The 19,760-nt window shown below is 59.4% G+C and overlaps 2 protein-coding genes across 9 annotated transcripts; one reads left to right on the top strand and one right to left on the bottom strand.

Annotated features, from left to right (window-relative positions):
- Positions 1-502: 502 nt before the first annotated feature.
- On the bottom strand, positions 503-10,440 carry GNAT2 (G protein subunit alpha transducin 2). 5 transcript variants are annotated; one of them, XM_085561457.1, is made up of 10 exons: positions 10,381-10,440; positions 7,668-7,892; positions 6,778-6,820; positions 6,435-6,576; positions 6,113-6,270; positions 5,539-5,667; positions 5,193-5,322; positions 3,625-3,778; positions 3,019-3,219; positions 503-1,231 (listed from the first exon to the last, which is right to left on the bottom strand). In XM_085561457.1, the coding sequence occupies exons 1-9, from the start codon at positions 10,436-10,438 to the stop codon at positions 3,029-3,031; spliced, it is 1,230 nt and encodes a 409-aa protein (XP_085417583.1). In that variant the 5' UTR covers positions 10,439-10,440; the 3' UTR covers positions 503-1,231; positions 3,019-3,028. The 5 variants fall into 5 exon arrangements, with proteins under 5 accessions (XP_085417583.1, XP_021383321.2, XP_085417584.1 ...); XM_021527646.4 differs by lacking the exon at positions 10,381-10,440 and adding an exon at positions 10,154-10,276; XM_085561458.1 differs by lacking the exon at positions 10,381-10,440 and adding an exon at positions 9,779-10,186.
- Positions 9,265-19,688, top strand: AMPD2 (adenosine monophosphate deaminase 2). Of its 4 annotated transcripts, none has more exons than XM_085561445.1 (18): positions 9,265-9,283; positions 11,975-12,105; positions 12,996-13,126; positions 13,413-13,481; positions 14,039-14,150; positions 14,249-14,435; positions 14,521-14,662; positions 14,750-14,839; positions 15,088-15,217; positions 15,320-15,514; positions 15,684-15,815; positions 15,910-16,073; positions 16,185-16,311; positions 16,397-16,560; positions 16,649-16,769; positions 16,842-17,015; positions 17,841-17,951; positions 18,631-19,688. In XM_085561445.1, exons 2-18 carry the CDS (start codon positions 12,076-12,078, stop codon positions 18,838-18,840), a joined length of 2,289 nt encoding a protein of 762 aa, XP_085417571.1. In that variant the 5' UTR covers positions 9,265-9,283; positions 11,975-12,075; the 3' UTR covers positions 18,841-19,688. The 4 variants fall into 4 exon arrangements, with proteins under 4 accessions (XP_085417571.1, XP_085417570.1, XP_021383317.1 ...); XM_085561444.1 differs by lacking the exon at positions 9,265-9,283 and adding an exon at positions 10,187-10,317; XM_021527642.4 differs by lacking the exon at positions 9,265-9,283 and adding an exon at positions 10,371-10,506.
- Positions 19,689-19,760: the final 72 nt, after the last annotated feature.

The raw sequence follows: 19,760 nt of genomic DNA, 5'->3' as shown, positions 1-19,760 counted from the left end.
GATGGATAATTACTGCTTATTTGTAGCCCAAATCTCACTGGCTGCTGTGACCCCCATGGGAATTCTGCTCCGGGCACTTCTGTGGGATGGAGGTGGGACTGTTCTCAGAATACTTGCTTAGAAATCCAGGATAAATTCCTCAGGGAGGCTGGTTCGTGCTGGCAGGGGAAGCCCTGAGGGAGATTCCCTGTTCTGGAATATTTTCCAGGCTGTCTGGAGATGTGTCTGCTTGACAATTCCTTTCCAGCCATGGGATAACTCATCCTTTAAACTCATCCAGGAGCTTCATCTTACCCAGGGTGCTGGCCAGGAAGTTTTTTGGCATGGTGACCCCCATCCCACCCCCCAGGAGCCCAGCAGTGGCCATGGGGTGATCCAGGTGAGATCCAGAGATCCATACACCCCCAGAATGGGTGCAAAGCAGGTAAAATATCCCTTGATCCAAGCTCTGGGACACAGGAATGGAACAAAGTGGAAGTGGGAGAAAGGAAGAACATCCACGTCATGCGTATTCCTTTATTGTGTTTTCCTACAGTTAAATGAAGCTGGATGGGAGATCTCTGCAGGAAACAGGGAGAGGATGGATATAGGGCTCATCTATGGATTATTTACAAACAGACAGAGCAAATGCAGCTCTAAGTAGCAGAATGAAAATCTTTCAAATAACCATTTCCTCTTTATCCAGCCCAGGAATGGGCTGGAGTTAGGATTCCCTTCCCCAGCCCCTCCTGCCTGAGAAATTCCCTCCATGTAGGGCCCAAAAGAACCCCACAAACCCCTGATTTGTCCTGCCCAAGGGCTGAGGTTGGTTCCCAGGAAAGACTGAGGTTGGTTCCCGGGAGTGACTCAGAGGTAACACAGCCTCCACCTTCCCCAGAAATTCCATCCTGGATTAATCCAGCTTCGATCCAAGGGCAGGAATGGGCTGCAGAGGCAAGAGGGCCATGTCTATCTACCTCCCAAATCCCCTCAATATTCCTATTCCTGCTGTGCTGTCTGGTGTCAAACCTCCTGTAAAATGCTGAGAACAGGGGTTCTTCCTTGGAAAAAAAGAGGAAATGGCCATGAAAGTGAGCAGGAAGTTGAGCTTCAGCCCCTTCCAGGTTTGGGTTTGGAAGGAGGCGGATTTGGGCAGGTCATAGAAAAAGTGGGAGCGAGTGACGTGTGGTGAGGGTTGGTTCTTCCTTTGGCTCTGCTCAGCAGAACGGTGAGATGGGAATGTTTTCTTCTTCTGGGAGGGAGGGAGGGAGAGAGAACAGGGAGTTAAACACACCCAAAGAATGGCTTAGAGAAACAATTTTATGGAAATAAGGGAGAAACTCAGGTAGGGTTTAGGGATGTGTCACATTATCCCTTTGCCTTCCTCCATGGTGATGAGGATGGAGCAACCCCTCCCTCCACCCCCTCCAAGTGTCACCTTCTGATGCCTCCTGCCTGCAGGGAACTTGCTTGAGGGTTTTTTTTATTGTTTTGGTTTCTTTTTGTAGCTTTTTCCTGCTTTTTTGTTAATATTCAAGGATAAGGGAAGTACCAGAGGTTCCCTGAAAAGCAAAGTGCCAGAGTGAGTGGCTGGGAGCTGCTTGGAAAGGAGGGAGAGAGGATGGAGCTCCTGTTGCTGCTCAGAATTGCTGCAAGATTCAGGATGATAAACCCTAATTGGGGTGATAAACCCTAATTAAAGTGTTAGGATGAGCTAAAAGGCTGGGAGCAGCAGAGTGTGCCTTGGGGTATTCCCATCCACTGAGGCTGGGCAGGTGGAATTGCAACAGGAGAGAAATAAAATTATTCCCTTTAGCTCAGGTGGAGGATTTGGGAATCTGTATTCATCACTCCATGTGCAAGGGTGGGAATTGTCTGTCTGAGCCCACCCTGCTGTGGGATGAGACTGAATCCCATGGGAGCTCAGCACAGGGATGTGGCCATGTCCCTGGGCTAATGGGACCCCAGACTTCCCCCTCCCCACTGCTCCCAGTCCATCCTCCCCTCCCCCACTCCTAGGATTTCCAGGACTTGATGGCACAACCAGGGGGACCTACGACCCATGGCCCCACAAAGCAGGATGGAGCCAGCTCTGATCATCCTTATCCCCCTCCCAGCCCTTTTTTGGGGGATGGAGCCAGTTCTGTTAATCCTCATCCTCATCCCCAGCTCTTTTTTTTTGGGATGGTGCCAATTCTTGTCACCCTTATCTCCAGCCCCTTCCCCAGTCTTTTTTTTTTTTTTTTTTTTGAGGGGTTGGGAGTGGGAGATGGAGTTGGCTCTGCTTTGCATCCCCTTCTCCTTTCCCAGCCCTTTTTTTGGGGATTGCAGTGGTTGTGATCATCCTTGTCCCCTACCCCAGCCCTTTCTTTTGGGGATGGAGCTGGTTCTGATCATGCCCCTACTTTTCCTTCTTCCCCAGCCCTTTTTTGAAGATGGAGCCAAGTCTGCTCTTTCTCATCCCTGTTCTCCTTTCCCAGCCCTTTACGGGAGGGATTCAGGTTTAATCATTTTCATATCCCTCCCCTTCCCCAGCCCTTTTTTTGTGATGGAGGCAGCTCTGCTCTTCTTTCTCCCCTTCCAAGCTTTTTCTGGAACGGAACCAACTCTGATCAGCCTTACCCCTTCCCCAGCCCTTTTTCTGAGATGGATCTGCTCTTCCTCACCTCCCTCTCTTTCCCCAGTCTTTTCTGGGATGGAGCCAGCTCTGATCATTCTCATCCCAGACCCCTTCCCCAGCCCATTTTTCAGAGAGATCCTGTTCTGATCATTTGTATCCTCCTCCCTTCCCCAGCCCTTTCTGGGAATGGAGCCAATACTGATCATCCTCTTCTTCATCCCCCCTTCCCTTTTCCAGCCCTTTTTGGGATGGAGTTGGCTCTGCTCATTCCCCTCCCCTTCCCCAGCTCTTTTTCTAGGATGGAGCCAGCTCTGCTCTTCCTCATCCCCTTCCCCAGCCCTTTCTGGGATGGATCCAGCTCTGACCACCCTCCTGCCCTCTCCTATCTCCATTTTCTGACTCCAGCCTCTCTCCCATACCTGCTGGTGCTCAGAAGAGGCCGCAGTCCTTGAGGTTCTCTTTGATGATCACGTCTGTGACGGCGTCGAAGACAAACTTGACGTTCTGTGTGTCTGTGGCACAGGTCATGTGGCTGTAGATCTCCTTCACGTCCTTCCTCATGTTGAGATCCAGGAACTGGGTCTTGATGTAATTCCCTGCGTCCTCAAATGTGTTTGGACCTGTGGAGGGAGGGAATGCTTCCAAGCTGCTCCCATGGGGGTGGTGTCAGAGGAAAAGGGTGGAGTGCTGACCATGCATAGCACAGAATTCCTTTTTATCCCATTTCTGTTCTTCCAAATGCCCTCCTGAGGCCACATCCATCCCCTCCTCAGCTCCAGCCTCCCAGGATTTGACTCACCACCTCACAGAGCAAGATGGAGCTGCTTCTGCTCGTCCTCATCTCCCTTCCCCAGCCTTTTTTTGGGATAGAGCCAGTTCTCATCATCATCTCCTTCCCCAGCCCTATCTCAACATATCCCAAAATCGAGTTGCTGTGTCTTTGCTGGGACCCCACAGCTCCCCAGCCCCTGGTTTGGGGGGGGTCTCAAGGAGGAGGGTTAAGGCTGGGAAGGGTCCAGACTCACCATCATACTCTGGGAAGCAGATGCTGAGATGGACTTTCTTGATCTTTTCCTCAAAAAGGTCCTTCTTGTTGAGGAAGAGGATGATGGAGGTGGCAGCAAAGAACTTGTGGTTGCATATACTGTTGAATAGGTGCAGGGATTCATGCATCCGGTTCTGCAGGGAAGTGGATCATCATGGATTGACACCCCCTTTGGGCCACTGCAGCCCACCCTCAAGCCCCCATTCCCAAGAAACGAGCTTTTCCCTGTTTGCCACAGCAGCAGCTGGTCCTGCTGCTTGCCCACCCAAAATCACAGATAAATCCACATGATGCTCAGGGTAGGGATTGGCTCCAGTCCCTCCTGGGATTGTCAGAAATGAAAAATTGTCATGATTCTACTGAGCAAATTATCCATGGCAACCTTGCAGCCTGTGAGGAAGGTGCTCAGTGAGCACCATTCCATCGGGGATGCTCCTGTTGGACTGTGCCTTCTGGCCTTTTTCCACAGCTTCAGGAAGGAGCTGAGAAAAGGAAAACTTGAGTTTCAGAGCAGATGTTGAGTTCTTAGTTTGCTGCTGGGTCATCTTAAGGAGATAAGGATCCATCTAGGCAGAGCTAAGTTCAGTGGGGAGGTATTCTTGATATAAGGGGGATCCTCCATCTTTGTGGGCAGCAGGTGGGTTCTCCAGGAATGGTTTTTCCTCATCCAGCTTCCCTTCATTACAGCAGCTTTTCTGTATGCAGAGCACTGACTGCCCAAATCCTGCCCTGTCCTGCACTGGGTGAGCATTGCAGCCTCTCCCAAGGGCTCCCATGGGAAGGATGCTCTCCTGCACATGGCTGAGAAAAGGCTGCGAGCTCCTGCCTGGACATGGCAGGGCCCAGGGATGGCAGATCTGACCCTGATCCAGCTTCAGAAGGTGTTTGGATCCCAAGGAGTAGCCATGGGACCTGGAGGAGAATCCCAAGGAATAGCCATGGGACCTGGAGGAGATGCCAGGAAGAAACCACTCCTGCTCTTCTTGTCTTCACCCTTTATCTCTTATCTCTTCAAAGAAAAACCCATTATGGAGCTTCTGTGTTCCTTCTCTCTGGATCTGTGCCCTCCGAGCTGCTTTCCCAGGGCTCTGCTGGTGCATCCTTCACTGGACATGCTTTGGATCACATCCTTGTGCCCCCAAACTGGGAGGGTGGGAGCTGCCCCTCCTTATCCCCTGCACACCTGGGAGGGCACAGTGAAGCACGAGGTGTCTCAGGACAAGATTTTCCAGGTTCCTGGCTCTTCCTGCAGTTCCCTTTAGCTTTGCTCCAGCTGATTGGCTGTGTGGCCATTCTCTGGTGGCTCTCAGGATCTGCTCAGGAGCACCTGGGGGTTTCCTCGTAGGCAGAGCCATGGATTCATGACCCACAGGAAGTGCAAACACCTTTACCGGGTGCAATTGGGTGGGAACCAGCTCCATCCCACATCTCCCACACCTTTCCTGGATCACCCAGAGCATCTGACAGTGCAGGGTGCTGTTCCTCCCTCCTCAGAGCTCCCCATTCCTCTCCCCCTTAGCCCCCAGTGCCTCCAGGACCCCGACCCACCACTTCGTCGTCCTCCACCAGCACCATGTCGTAGGCGCTCAGGGCCCCGCAGAAGATGATGCAGGTCACCCCCTCGAAGCAGTGGATCCACTTCTTCCGCTCCGAGCGCTGCCCTCCCACGTCGAACATCCTGGGGAGGGGACAAGGATGAGGGACACACACCTGGTCCTGACACCCCCCCCGTGATGGTTCCAGTGCCACATCCTCGGGGGGGCAGGAATCACTGTCTGTGGAAGGGCATTGGTGCTCCCTTGAGTGTCACGGTCATCCCAAAATCTCTCCCCGCCATCAGGGCTGGGGGAATCATGGAGGAGTGAGCATGGAGGTGGGGGAGGCTCCCACCCACCTGAAATTCAGGTCTTTGACAGAGAACTTGGTCTCGATGATCCCTGTGGTCTTCACTCGGGATCGCAACACGTCCTGCTCGTTGGGGAGGTAGTTGGGAGCTGTGATCCTGTCCAGCTGGTTCAGGTAGCTGGGGGGACAGGAAGGGATGTGACCTCTGCCAAGGGGCTGCCCACGTCTCCCCCTTCCCTCGGATTCTTGGGGATGGTTGCGGGGCTGAGCTCTGCCAAACACTGTGACTCCAGAGCAGTGACATCCCTGGGGGAGCTGAGGGACATCAAGGGGCATGGGGCTGCAGGTCAGCAGCACTTTTGGGATGGGGATGGCACTGGTGGGATGGAGGATGACACTGGTGGGATGGAGAACAGTACTGGTGGGATTGGGGAATGGTACTGGTGGGATGGAGGATGACACTGGTGGGATGGAGGATGACACCGGTGGGATAAAGAATGGCAGGCTCAGGGTATTCCCAGGAGCAGGGAGGAGATGGATTTTGCCAGGCTGGGCTGGAGCTGGCCACGAGCTGTCCGGGGGTCCCAGGCTGGTCCCTGTTTGCCCGCCATGTCCCCACTCACTACGCGGCTGAGTCGTTGAGCTGATACTCGGCAGCACGGTCAAAACACGCCTGAACCCCCCCGTCCTTCCACAGCTTCTTGATGCAGGAGACCAGCTCGGGGGGCATCGTACCCTCCTCGATGGAGTCAGCCAGGTTGAAGAGCAGCCGGCCTTCATCCTGTGAGAGGAACTTTGTCACCAACCCCCCCGTGGCCCCTGTCCCCCCAAAGTGCTCTCAGGACTGGGGGGACAGCATGGGGCTGCTGTGGGCCCTGGCTCGGGGGGCTGCCCTGGCCCCACGCCATGGGGTTTGGGGGGGACAGGGACACCACCCGGACTGACCGCGCACGAGGACTCGGCGTAGTCGATGCCCAGCGTAGACATGGCGCGGATGATGGCCAAGATGGACTGGAGGATGTTCCCATAGATAATGGACTTGAACTCCATGCACTCCTCCTCCGTGTAACCGTCCTGGTGGATGATCCTGGCAGGCACAGTGGCCTCAGTCCAGTGGCCAAGCCAGGACATCCCCTCTGGGGTGGGAATCGCCACCCCACACTGGGAATCACAGGTGCCACTACCAGTGACATGGAGGGGTGACTGGGAGTCCCGCCACCCCATGTCAAAGAGCTGGTGGCTCATCTTTGTGGCCTCCCCCTCCCCATCCTGCTCAGGCCATACTCACTTCATCTGCTTCACGATGGTGCTCTTCCCTGACTCTCCAGCCCCTGGAAAAGGGTGGGAGGGACGCCTTAGTGCCCATCAGGGCCTGTTGCCACAGTGATGGGCACCCCATGGGGACCAGAGCCACTGTCCCCCACCCATCTCCTGCCTAGACACCCAGCCTGGTCTCTCCCCACCACCGCTGCCATCCCCACACTCCTGTCACCCCTTGCACCCTGTGTGGGACCACAGCTCGCAGACCCCCAGTGTGGTGGGACCCTCCTGGGTGCAGGTCCCCCGGGTCCCACACCTCCTGCCCACCGTGGGCAGTGCCCGGCGGTGCCTTTGGGGCCGTAAGCGGCTTAGGGCAGCACAGGAAGCTGCTTAGAATTAGGGTGTTAATCGCCTTGACTCCAGCCCCCCCCACCTGGATAAGGCCCCACTGCTGGCCCCTGCCCCATGGAGTCACACCCCTGCCCCACAGGGTCACCCCTAGCCCCATGGGGTGCAGAGGGACCCCCAAGGAACCATCTCCTGCCTAGCACCCACCAGCAGGTTTCGGGGTGCTGGTGGCAGAAGCTCCCCAGGTTCTCACTGACCCCCCTGAGATGTGGCGCATCCTTGGTGGGACCCGGCGTCTTGGTCCCTTCCCCCATCCCCACATTGTCCCCTTCGCTGCCACCCCCAAGAGTGGATGCCACGTCCAACCCTTCCCAGGGTAACCTTGGGGACGTCCTGGTGGTGGGACAACCTCTCCAGGCTGGTGGTGGCTTGTCCAAGGGGTACCAGAGGCAGAGCAGGAGGAGCCCAGGGGCTCACGGGTTCCTGTCCCCCTCCCCATGCCCACATCCCCTCAGCCTCAATGGATGGAAACACAGGGACCTCTCCAGGGGACATCCCCTCCAGCCTTACCAAGCAGCAGCAACTTGACCGTCTTGGCCTCCTTATCTGCATCCTCCTGGAGCTTCTTCTCCAGCTCCTTGGACCTCTTGGCCATCTCCTTGTCCTCGGCACTGGCCCCGCTCCCCATGGCTTCGTCCTCCTCCTCCTCCAATAACTCCACAAGCTCCTCTAGGTCCCCAGGCTTTTCCAGCTCTTCAAGGAGATAAAACGCACACCTCGGGGCCGAGGTGGGCACTGGGGGGTGAAAGAGAAATTCCAAAAAAGGTGAGCTAGGTACCCCACGCCCTGATGTTGGGGTGGCCCAAGCCGGCAGCACTCTTCGGTGGGTCCTCGCAGCTGGCTGCCCCCCGCTCTCTCCCTTAATTCCCCATGGATAACCTGATTTTTTTTGACCGTGGGATTTGGGGACTTTTTATCTTGCCATGTGACCCAGGAAATCCAATTAGCCCAAGATGGCAAAGATTAGGGCTCAGGGAGAAAAAAAAGATGGAGCATCTCAGGGAGGTGGGCAGGGGGCTTTACATAAGGGGGCGGCATCAGCGTGACACCCCCTGCCCGTGGGGACTGGTCCCCTGAGGTGACTTGGGAAGTGGGGATCATTTTGGGGGTCCCTCCTGTCTGTGGGCCGTGACCTCACTTTTGGGGGGCATTGAGGATGGGATCAGCCCCTGTTGTGTACAGTGTCCCCCACCCCTGGGTGCTCCACAGCGGTGGCAGGGGACTGGGTGGGGACAGGGGGGTGGCAGGGGGTGATGGCAGGGGACAGTGGCACTGGGGGATTCCTCCTGCAGGGAAAAGGGAGCTAATTACCCTTGGGGTGGGTAAGGAGGCCCCTAATCCTGCCCCGCCGAGTGCCGCCCTCCCGCTGCCTAAGCTCTTTAATGGGATCGTGGCTCAGCCTTCCTCCTCCTCCTCCTCCTCCCGGGCTCAGCACCCCCCTCCCAGCCCATCCCCCAGCCCAGCAGGTCCCCCCAAATCCTGGTGGGTGCCTCCCCCTTCCTCCTACGAGGCTGGCTTTAGGTGGGCACCGTAGGGGGAGACCCCGCCCCGGCGTGGGCTTTGGGACCCCCAGAAGTCCTGCAGGTCCGCGATGTTTGGGTTTAAGGTGTCCCAAATCCCCGCGCTTCACAGGGCCACCGGGGGCTCCGTGTCCCCGCAGCGGTGTCCCCACGTCCCACCGGGCGCACATTCCCTGCCAGCGCCGTTGCTTGGGGACACTCTGTTCCCGCTGGCCCCGCGGACACAAAGCCCTTTCTGAACCTCTAATGAACTCGGCGCTAATGAGGGGGGTCCAATTAAAATACCAGACACCACCCCCCCCTCCCCGCGGTGTGCGGACAGCGCTGGGCAGGGGACAGGCTGGGGGTCCCCACTGTCCCCGCGGCTGTTGTGCCCTCCCAGCCTGGCACAGCCTGGCCCTGGTGGGTGGTGTCACCTCGCTGTCTCTTCACCCCTCGACAAGGGGTGGGGGGCACAGAGGGGGGTGGGTGACATTCCCTCCGCTCTAACAGCGGCTAAAAATACCCCCCTGCGCCGGTGGCAGCTTAGGGGACACTCGGGGCGCTCGGAGGGGACACAGCCCGACAGCCACCCAGAGGCACCCGGCACCGGGAGCCCCGGCCCAGGTAGGGACACGCGGGGACCGAGGCGGTGGCAGAGGTGACAGCCCCGCAGGCGGGTCTGCCCCTGGGTGGCCCCCAGTTTGGCTGGGGGGTGAGTTGGGGGGCTGGGGGGGCAGGGGCTCCTTGGGGACATTCCCATGGGGACTCAGGGCAGCCCCCAGCAGGGTGTGAGCCGGGGAGTGCTGCAGGAGCGCGAGTCCTTCTTTTGGGGTGCGGTACCATACCTGGGGGGGAAATACCCCATTTTTGGGGGGTATTGGATGATTTCGGAGGTACCCGGTGCCTTTGGGGGTACAATGTTTAACGGGGGGTGACGGTTTGTGTTGGGGGTGCAGCCTCAGCCCTGGGGAGGGGGATGCCCATCCCGGGGGTGACCGTGCCCCTTGGGGGGCACAGAGATTCCCACTGGGATAGAGCCAGTCTCTGGATGGGGAAGAACGACACCCTGTCATTTTGGGGAGCAGTGCCTGTTCGGGGGTGGGCAGGGGGATTGATTACCCTATTTTGGAAGCATCGCTGCCACTTTGGGGGGTCCAACCCCATCTCTCGCGGGGGTGCGATGCCCGCTTTGGGGGGACGTTGGGCTGTCCCCGGGAGGGGCTTGGGGCCGTCCCGGGGGTTCCACCGAGGTACAGAGCTGCCTGCGGCGGCTGTCCCGGCTCTCCGGGCCGGGGGTTACACGGGGGGGTCCCGGCTGACCCCACACGGGTACAGAGCGCTGCTCCGGGGGTGTCACGTTTGTCCGGGGGGTACAGGGCTGTCCGAGAGGGGGGCCACGGCTGGCCCGGGGCTGTCACGGCCCCGCTCCCCCGTAGCTCACAGCCCCATCCCGGGTCTTGCCCCCCCCTCTCCACCCTCCAGCGCCGCAGCCACCTCCTTCCTCCTCCTCCTCCTCCTCCTCGCCACATCCTCCGCCCGCCCCATCCTCTTCCTCGTCCCGGTTTCCGGCCGGGCCCCGCCGGGGACTTTGGTCCATTCCCGGGTTCCTGCATCAATCATCAACCAGGGGAGGGAGCGGCCGCTGCGGCCCCGCCGCCGTAAGAGTCCCCCGGGCGCCCCTCGTCACCCCCCGCCCCCATCACCATCATCACCACCATCACCATCATCACCGCCAGCATCAGCCCCTCCGCTCCTCCCCGGCCCCCCTGGAGCCGCCATGTCCTCTGCCCCCCCGGCCAAGTGTCCCTTCAAGAAGCGGGGTAGCCTGCAGACCCCCAGCCCCGCAGGTGAGACCTCCCCCCAAAAACAGCCCGCAGCCCACGGGGACACGCAGGTCACGCCCAGCGCGGGGGGCGCGGTGCGGCGAGCCGGGGGGATCGGTGTGGGCTGCGGGGGATGCTCGGAGGGTTTGTGGCGGGGTGGGAGCCAGCACCGTGTCCCGGCACCGGGAGGGTGGCAGCGGGGACCCTGCGTGTCCCCTCCCGCCAGCGCCCCGGTGGCGCAGTGAGAGCGGAGGAAGAGGAGGGGGAGGAAGGAGGGGAGCGCTGGGGGGTGTGGGGGGCGGGCCCGGTTTGGAGGGGCAGGGGGGCTCCGCGGGGCGATCCCGCGTGGCGGTGGCACTGCGTGGGCAAGGTGGCGCGTTGTGGTTGGCGCCCGGCTGGCGCTGCTGAGAGAGGGTCTCGGCGTGTCACCCACACGTGGGTGGCACACGTGTTCCAGGTGGATGGCAAACGGTGCTGGTGACACAGGGTGCTTGTGGCGGTGATATCACCGGGGTGAGGTGGCACTTCGGGGTTGTCACCTGGCTGGTATTTCTGGCCGGTCTAGGGATGTCACCGGCGCTGCCCCTGGCTCTGGTGACCCACATTTGTCCTGGGTGGGTGGCACAGGGTGCCTGGATGGTGGCACGAGGCGGGCGAGGTGGCACTTTGGGGTTGTCATCTGTCTGGCACCCGTGTTGGGGACAGTCTCGGAGTGCCACCAGGGCTGCCACCTGTCACATGTGGGCAGCATAGGATGTATCCTACCCTGGGTGACACCATGCCCCAGGTGAGGCACCAGCAGCACATCCTGCTGACACCAGTGCCATCCCTGCCTTGGGTGACACCACCCCAGCCCCCACCAATTCCCAGTGGGGTGGAGGCTCAAATTCGGGGCTCAGGAGACCTGGATCTTCTGCCCAGGCTGTGCTGGGTGGAGGGGCTCTTACTGGTGGACCCAGTTTAACCAGTAGGACCTGATTTCGGTGCCCCCCAGGCAGGTGTGTGGTGGGTTTGGGGTCGCAGAGGAGGGTGTTGGCATTGGGGGGGCACTGGGCACCCCCCAGCCCGATGGCCCCGTGCTGATGGGAGCAGGGGGGCGAGGGGCAATGGGAGGTGTTTGGAGGGGGGACGATGTCACCTCCCCTCCCCTGTGATGGAAAGGATGGGATGGGGGCAGGGAGGCAGCACTGGCGGAGGGAGTGGACCCCAGAGTTGTGCCCCCCATGCCATGGGGGTCCTGCAGCCCGGCCCTGAGCCCCTCACTCACTGTTGGCTTCTTGCAGCCCCCAATGGAGCCAGCAGCCCTCCCAGGGGGATTAGAGAGGGGGGGTCCCTCTTGCCCTTGAGCTGCCTCAGTTTCCCCATCATCCCCATTGGGAAGAGCATCCCAGTTCCATGGTGGGGAGGGGGAGCTGTGGAGGGGCTGATTAACCCCTTCCAGCCCAGGTGGGGTTCCAGACCCCCCCAGCTGATGTTGTCCCACTCCCTGCAGAGCTGCGGGGGGGGCCAGGGGCCCGACCCCTGCAGTCAGCCTGGTCCCTGCCCGGGACCCCCCATTCCCTGAAGCATTTCCCAGTGGATCTGCGCACTTCCATGGATGGCAAATACAAGGAGATTGCTGAGGTGGGTCTGGAGCACCAAGTTTGCCAGGTCTGAAGGGGTGGATGTATATTGGGGGAGTGGGGGGGGTTCTCCCTTCCATCCTTCCCACTCCTATCCTCCCCAAACCTTCCTCCCTTCCTACTTCTTCAGCTCTGGGTGTGGAAATCCTCTGAGTGTGAGCCTTTCTCTGCCAGCCCAGGGGTTGAGGCTGCACCCGGCTCATGGCCAGGCTGCTCTGGGCTCAGCCCGTGGCAGGGCTGATGCTGCACCCAGGTCATGGCAGGGCTGCTCTGGGCTCAGCTCACGGCCGGGCTCAGCTCACTGCAGGGCTGCTCTGGCCTGCTCTGGCCTGCTCTGGGCTCAGCTCACTGCAGGGATGCTCTGGCCTGCTCTGGCCTGCTCTGGGCTCAGCTCACTGCAGGGATGCTCTGGGCTCAGCTCACGGCAGGGCTGCTCTGGGCTCAGCTCACTGCAGGGATGCTCTGGGGTCAGCTCACGGCAGGGATGCTCTGGGCTGCTCTGGGCTCAGCTCACTGCAGGGCTGCTCTGGGCTCAGCTCTGGGCTCAGCTCACAGCACGGCTGCTCTGGGCTGCTCTGGGCTCAGCTCACGGCAGGGATGCTCTGGGCTCAGCTCTGGGCTCAGCTCACTGCAGGGCTGCTCTGGGCTGCTCTGGGCTCAGCTCACTGCAGGGCTGCTCTGGGCTGCTCTGGGCTGCTCTGGGCTGCTCTGGGCTCAGCTCATAGCAGGGCTGCTCTGGGCTGCTCTGGGCTCAGCTCACGGCAGGGCTGCTCTGGGCTGCTCTGGGCTCAGCTCACTGCAGGGCTGCTCTGGGCTGCTCTGGGCTCAGCTCACTGCAGGGCTGCTCTGGGCTGCTCTGGGCTCAGCTCACGGCAGGGCTGCTCTGGGCAGGAGCTGTTTTGCCGCTCGCTGGCCGAGAACGAGATGCGCACGGCTCCGTACGAGTTCCCTGAGGAGAGCCCCATCGAGCAGCTGGAGGAGCGGCGCCAGCGCCTGGAGCGCCAGATCAGCCAGGACGTCAAGTAAGCCTGGGGGCTTCCCCCGTACCGCCCCAAATCCCCAGAAGGGAGCCCTGCATGGGGCCAGGCCACCTCCCCCCCCAGGAGGCTGTCTCTGTGCCAGCTCTGTGTGCCCTCTCCCGTGGGTGTCGCACTTGGTGTCCCCTTTGCAGTGAGTTTTTGGCTGGTTTCTGTCTGGTTTCTGTTGTTTTGGCATTAACGGGGTGTTTTCTCTCCCCGGCCCCCCCATTTCTCTCCCCCTCGTCCCCCCGGCTGTCCCCCCCTTCCACCGCCGCCTCCTTGTCCCCAGACTTGAGCCCGACATTTTGCTCAGAGCCAAACAGGACTTCCTGAAAATTGACAGTGCTGCGGACTTACAGTGAGTGTCCGGCTCGGTGTCACCGGCCGGGGCCACGGGGGGGATCGGGGACCCAGCTGGCCCCGCTCTGACCCAGCACACCCAAGCATGGAGCCAGGAGGTCCCTCCCAGCCACTCCTACTGACACTGAATGCACCTGGGGAGGGGGGTTGGGTGAGCTGGGGGTCCCAGCTCTGCTGCTGGCACAGGACCCCTGTCCTGGCCCTGCTTCCCCTGGATGGGGGGTCTGACTGTGTGTCCCCCTCCCTCCTGTCTCCGCTTGGGAGCTGTCTCTGTCGTGAGTTTTTTTGTTCTTTGTGCCCTTTCTCCTCCCCCCCCTTTCATCGTGCTCATCAGGGCTGAGGGATGTGTTTTGGGAAGGGGGACAATGCCACCACCAAAGAGGACACGGGTGGCACGGCTGCCACAACCTCGTGGTGGCATCCCTGGGGACAGCGTCACCATCCTGCCACCCCAGGGCTGGACACAGTCCCTGGCGTGGGGCTCTTGCTGCTGTTGGCGTACACGGGAATGGGGCAGACCTGTCATTGTCCCACTGGCCACGTCTGTCCCCACAGGCTCTTCAAGGAGCAGAATGACAGCCTGGTGGACCATGTCCCCAAGGAGCGGGAGGCGCTGCTGGAGCGAGAATTCCAGCGGGTCACCATCTCTGGGGAGGAGAAATGTGGGGTGAGCCTCCCCCTGACCCCCCTGGAACCCAGGCAAGGGTCTCCAGGCTGCCAACCCCAGCTTGGGGGGTGGTTTTTTGTTTGGTGTCCCCTCTCCAGGTGCCCTTCACCGACCTGCTGGACGCGGCCAAGAGCGTGGTGAAGGCGCTGTTCGTGCGGGAGAAGTACATGGGGCTGTCGCTCCAGAGCTTCTGCAAGACCACGGCTCGCTACCTGCAGGAGCTCTCCGAGAAGCCCCTGGAGACCCGTGGCTACGAGGAGGTGCCCGAGACCCCCGTGGCTGCTGGTGAGCACGCTGTGGGGGGGTCTCAGCGCCGAGCTGGGGTGCTGCAGGAACTTTTGGGGTGATGTTGGATGTCTCCTGACTGCAGATGTCCCCGTGCACCCCCCGTTTGCTGAGCAGCACCCCTATGAGAAGTGCGATCCCCAGAACATGCCGGCGGACCTGGGCTTCGGGCTGAAGATGGTGGATGGTGTCGTGCACGTCTACACCAAGCAGGACATCACTGACAAGTGAGTTGTGTGACAGGGAGGGTCCTACCCATTGGGGTGATGGTTTTTTGGGGGGGCTGTGTGACTCCCACATGTGTCCCCCGCCAGGAGCACGGAGCTGGACCTGCCATACCCCGACCTGCAGGAGTTTATCGCCGACATGAATTTCCTCATGGCTTTGATCATCAACGGGCCCATGTAAGGGGAAGGGTCCCACAGGGGGGATGCCACCCTGAGGGGCAATCTCATGATGGGGGTGTGACAGGACCCCAGGGACAGCCCCAAGGACATGGCAGTGACTCTGGGACACGGTGCTGGTCTCTCCCACGTCTACGCTCACCTGTGTCCAAGAGTTCACCTTCTTATATCTGTGGGGGCACCAGCCTTTTGGGGCTGGATGTTCTTCCTCTCCCCCAAACTGAGCTGCTCTTCTCTGTTTTGGGCAGCAAATCCTTCTGCTACCGCCGGCTGCAGTACCTGAGCAACAAGTTCCAGATGCATGTGCTGCTCAATGAGATGAAGGAGTTGGCAGCCCAGAAGAAGGTGCCTCACCGTGACTTCTACAACATCCGCAAGGTACCTGTGGATCCCGAGCTAGTCCTGGGTCCAGGGGGGTTCCTGGCTTGACTGGGGAGCTCTTGCAGGGTCTCAGGGCTGAGCATCCCCTCACTGGTGCAGGTGGACACCCACATCCATGCGTCGTCCTGCATGAACCAGAAGCATCTCTTGCGCTTCATCAAGCGGGCAATGAAGAAGCACCTGGATGAAATTGTCCATGTGGAGAAGGGGAAGGAGCAGACGCTCAAGGAGGTGTTTGAGACAATGAACCTCACAGCCTACGACCTGAGTGTGGACACGCTGGATGTCCATGCGGTATGGGAGGCTCCCAAACCCTGGGGATGAGCGGAGCCCCCAGCCCATCCTTGGTTGGGGCTCGGGATCTTCTCCAGGGGTTTTTCTGGGGCACGGGGGTTGGTGGGGGCTGTGGATGGGGGTGGGGTGGGTGATGAGGACTCTCAGGTCACACCTGTCCCACGCTCAGGACCGGAACACCTTCCACCGCTTCGACAAGTTCAACGCCAAGTACAACCCCATTGGGGAGTCCATCCTGCGGGAGATCTTCATCAAGACAGACAACCGCGTCTCGGGGAAGTACTTTGCCCACATCATCAAGGTGGGCCACCTCCCCTCCTCGTGGTGGCGGTGCAACCCACGTCCCTTCCCCGGTGGCCAAGCAGTGACGGTTGTCACTTGTCCCTTCCCGTCAGGAGGTGATGGCAGACCTGGAGGAGAGCAAGTACCAGAACGCGGAGCTGCGCCTCTCCATCTACGGCCGCTCCCGGGACGAGTGGGACAAGCTGGCCCGCTGGGCCGTCAGCCACCGCGTCCACTCCAACAACGTCCGCTGGCTCGTGCAAGTGCCCCGGCTCTTGTGAGTAAAGGGGGACAGGAACCCCTCAGCTGGGCTGGGGAGATGCAGCCCACCCCACTGCTGGCTGGGGTGGGGGGAAGGCCAGCTCTGAGTGGGGTCCATTCCCTGCAGTGATATCTACCGGACGAAGAAGCAGTTGGCCAACTTCCAGGAGATGCTGGAGAACATCTTCCTGCCGCTCTACGAGGCCACGATCCACCCTGCCCAGCACCCAGAGCTGCACCTCTTCCTGGAGCACGTGAGTGCTGCTCCTGGGGACACCCCAACCCAAGCCCAGCGGGGGCGAGGGGTGGCATCCCACCCTGGGGCTGTCTCTCCTGCAGGTGGATGGCTTCGACAGCGTGGATGATGAATCCAAACCAGAGCATCACATCTTCAACCTGGACAGCCCTTTGCCGGGCAACTGGGTGGAGGAGGACAACCCCCCCTACTCCTACTACCTGTACTACATGTATGCCAACATGACGGTGCTGAACCACCTCCGGCGGTAAGGACGGCCCTGGCCCGGAGCCCGCGCCCCCGGGAGGTTCTGGGGGGGTCAGAGGGGGATGCTGACGGTCAAACACCCGCTGCAGGAAGAGGGGCTTCCACACCTTTGTCCTGCGCCCACACTGTGGTGAGGCCGGTCCCATCCACCACCTCGTGTCGGGGTTCATGGTGTCAGAGAACATCTCCCACGGGTTGTTGCTGCGCAAGGTGAGCGGGGACGGGGTGCCTGGGGGGGCCGGGGGTGTGGTGGGACCCCCCCTTACCCTGCTGTGCCCACAGGCCCCTGTGCTGCAGTACCTGTACTACCTGGCGCAGATTGGCATTGCCATGTCCCCGCTGAGCAACAACAGCCTCTTCCTGAGCTACCACCGCAACCCCCTGCCCGAGTACCTCTCGCGGGGGCTCATGGTCTCCCTCTCCACCGACGATCCCCTCCAGTTCCACTTCACCAAGGTGAGCGCCTGGGCCCCCAGGAGGGGCTGTGGGGTGGGCACGGCTGGGTGGTGGGATGATGTGGGGTGTAGGAATCCAAGGCTTCCCTCTGGCTGCCCTAAAAAGCCCAAGACCCCAGCAAGAAGTCAATAAGCCCCCTTATACAGAGCCCCAAGAGACACTGTCTCTAATCTCTGTCCATAAAAAAAAGTTTTCATTCTTACAAAATAAATTACAAGCTCTAAGTGTTTAATATAAGTAATAATAAAGTATAATACAAGTACAAAAGTAAAATTTTAAGATTTTAAATTAAGAGTTCAAAAAAGAGACGAGATAAAAGAAATTAAGTGTATCTTATCCTTTTTCTTCTTCTTCATGCCCTCCATGTTTCACTATAGTATTAACATTTTTCTATTCGTTTCAGCTAAAAACACACTATTCAATGTAAATAATACATATTAGCACATTATTATAAATATAACACACATAGTTTCTAATATATAATATTTATAACATCCCACTAAAAGGCAAAGCCCCACATGCTGCCCTGCAAAACAAACCTACAGCAGGGCAGCAAAACATATTAAAAATAAACAAAAATAAACAACCTTAAAAACCAACACAAACAAATTATAACTTCTTTAGCAACAAAGCAAAAAAACCAAACAACTTTCTACAATCTCAAAATCATCAATACCTCAAATTCCAGCAGGGTGGGGCTGGTGGTGAGGTGGGGCCGTGGGCAGCACCGATGGATTCTGCTGATGGTGTGGGGGGCTAGGGGAGGTGGGGAGCCCGTCCTGCCCGAGGGGTCTGTGTGGCACAGCTGAGGCTGTCGGTCCCCAGGAGCCGCTGATGGAGGAGTACAGCATCGCCACCCAGGTGTGGAAGCTCAGCTCCTGCGACATGTGTGAGCTGGCCCGGAACAGCGTCCTCATGAGCGGCTTCTCCCACAAGGTGAGGCCCGCTCCCTCATTCCCAACTCTGCACTTTGCCTATTCCTAATTCTCCTTTGCCCCCATTCCCCAATTCTCCCATTCATTTTCCCAACCCCCTTCCCAATTCCCATTTGCCTCTGTTCCTCCATTCCATCCCCAACACCCACATTCGCCCATTCCCACTCCCCATATCCCCCAGTCCCAATTCCCATTCCCACCCAGTTGCCCATTCCCATTCCCAATTCCCAATTTCCATTCACACCCAGCCCATTCCCATCCAGTTGCCCATTCCTGCTCCCAGTTCCCCCATTCCCAATTCCCATTCCCACCCAGTTGCCCATTCCCATTCCCAGTTCCCCCATTCCCAATTCCCAATTTCCTTTCACAACCAGCCCATTCCCACCCAGTTGCCCATTCCTGCTCCCAGTTCCCCCATTCCCAATTCCCATTCCTGCCCAGTTGCCCATTTCCAATTCCCCCATTCCCACCCAGTTGCCCATTCCCAATTCCCATTCCCACCCAGTTTCCCATTCCCACTCCCAGTTCCCCCATTCCCAATTCCCATTCCCACCCAGTTTCCCATTCCCACTCCCAGTTCCCCCGTTGCCATTTGCCCATTCCCATTCCCCCTCCATGTGCACTGGGAGCACCGGGGCGTGCCGGGCAGCCACGGGACCCTCTCCCACCTCTTCCCACAGGTGAAGAGCTACTGGCTGGGTCCCAACTACCTGAAGGAGGGTCCGGAGGGGAACGACATCCGCCGGACCAACGTCCCCGACATCCGCGTCAGCTACCGCTTCGAGACGCTGTGCCAGGAGCTGACGCTCATCACGCAGGCGGTGCAGAGCGCTGAGCTGGAGCCCATCCAGGAGGAGGACGTGCTCACCATCTCCCTGGGCACCCACTGACCCCCCAGCTCCCCCCCGGGCCCTCCCGGGCTCCGCCGCCGTCCCCCCTCCCGCTGCCTCATGCCCTGGGAAGGGGCCGCTCCTGCTGCTGTCCTGGCACCGCCGGTGCCACTGCAGGGGATGGAGCTTGTCGAGTCCTCTCCGTTTCATCTTGGTTTGGTCATTTTATGGGTGGCTTTTTTTGTCTTTTTCTGTTGTTTTTAACTGGTGTCTCCTTGCTGGCTTGGGCCCTGCTGGGCTTGATGGCACAAGGTGACACAGGGGAGGGCACAGCCAGGGGTTCCTGGATTTACCTCCCAAGCTGAGGACGCGGTGACAAGTCGGGGGTGCTGGGTGCTGGTGTGGTGACAGTGTGGGAGTCCCAGCCCAGCCCCACCTGGGTCCTGATGCTCTTTAACCCTGGTGCCCTCTCAGCCTCTTCTTCCACCCTGTGGGGACAACCAAAGGAACCCAGGCCTGAGGTCTCTGCTGTCGGTGGGGACGCAGTGGCCCAGAGGACAGGGGGATGGTGCCTCCTCATCACCACAGGGAGGAAGGCAAGGGGTGGGATGGAGAATGTTGCATCCTCACCACCTCAGGGACGAAGGGAAAGGGGACCAGGTGACAAGTGTCCCTGTCCCCAGCACTCCCAGGAGATGTTTGTTTTTGGCCCAGATCGGGCTGGACCAGGCTTCTCCCATCCCGGTGGGGCAGTACCCCCTCTATCCCTGCAGTCTCCCATCCCAGTGCTGCTCGTCTGCATCTGGAGCCGGCATTCCCGGGAAAACCTAATGGCGACTAGCAAAACAACAAACTTCCGAGAAAAAAAAACCTAGCCAAGCATGATAAATAAAAGTATTTAAGTAAAACACTGGAACTGAAAGTGAGGGGAGGGAGGGGGCGCAGCCCCAGAGGGAAACTGAGGCACGGAAGGGGGTTGT

The sequence above is a fragment of the Lonchura striata genome, chromosome 26 (genome assembly GCF_050655825.1).
Source record: "Lonchura striata isolate lonStrDom1 chromosome 26, ASM5065582v1, whole genome shotgun sequence".
NCBI lineage: Eukaryota > Metazoa > Chordata > Aves > Passeriformes > Estrildidae > Lonchura > Lonchura striata.
This window is presented reverse-complemented; position numbering and strand designations above follow the sequence as displayed.

Coding starts and splice junctions, on each gene's coding strand:
- AMPD2 (XM_021527642.4), top strand. CDS start 10,437: ATGTCCTCTGCCCCCCCGGCCAAGTGTCCCTTCAAGAAGCGGGGTAGC. Junction 12,106..12,995: donor AATACAAGGAGATTGCTGAG/GTGGGTCTGGAG, acceptor TGCTCTGGGCAG/GAGCTGTTTTGCCGCTCGCT. Junction 15,816..15,909: donor ACTTTGCCCACATCATCAAG/GTGGGCCACCTC, acceptor CCTTCCCGTCAG/GAGGTGATGGCAGACCTGGA.
- GNAT2 (XM_021527646.4), bottom strand. CDS start 10,256: ATGGACCAAAGTCCCCGGCGGGGCCCGGCCGGAAACCGGGACGAGGAA. Junction 6,821..7,667: donor GGTCAAGTTGCTGCTGCTTG/GTAAGGCTGGAG, acceptor ACCCTTTTCCAG/GGGCTGGAGAGTCAGGGAAG. Junction 5,323..5,538: donor GTCAAAGACCTGAATTTCAG/GTGGGTGGGAGC, acceptor TCCCCTCCCCAG/GATGTTCGACGTGGGAGGGC.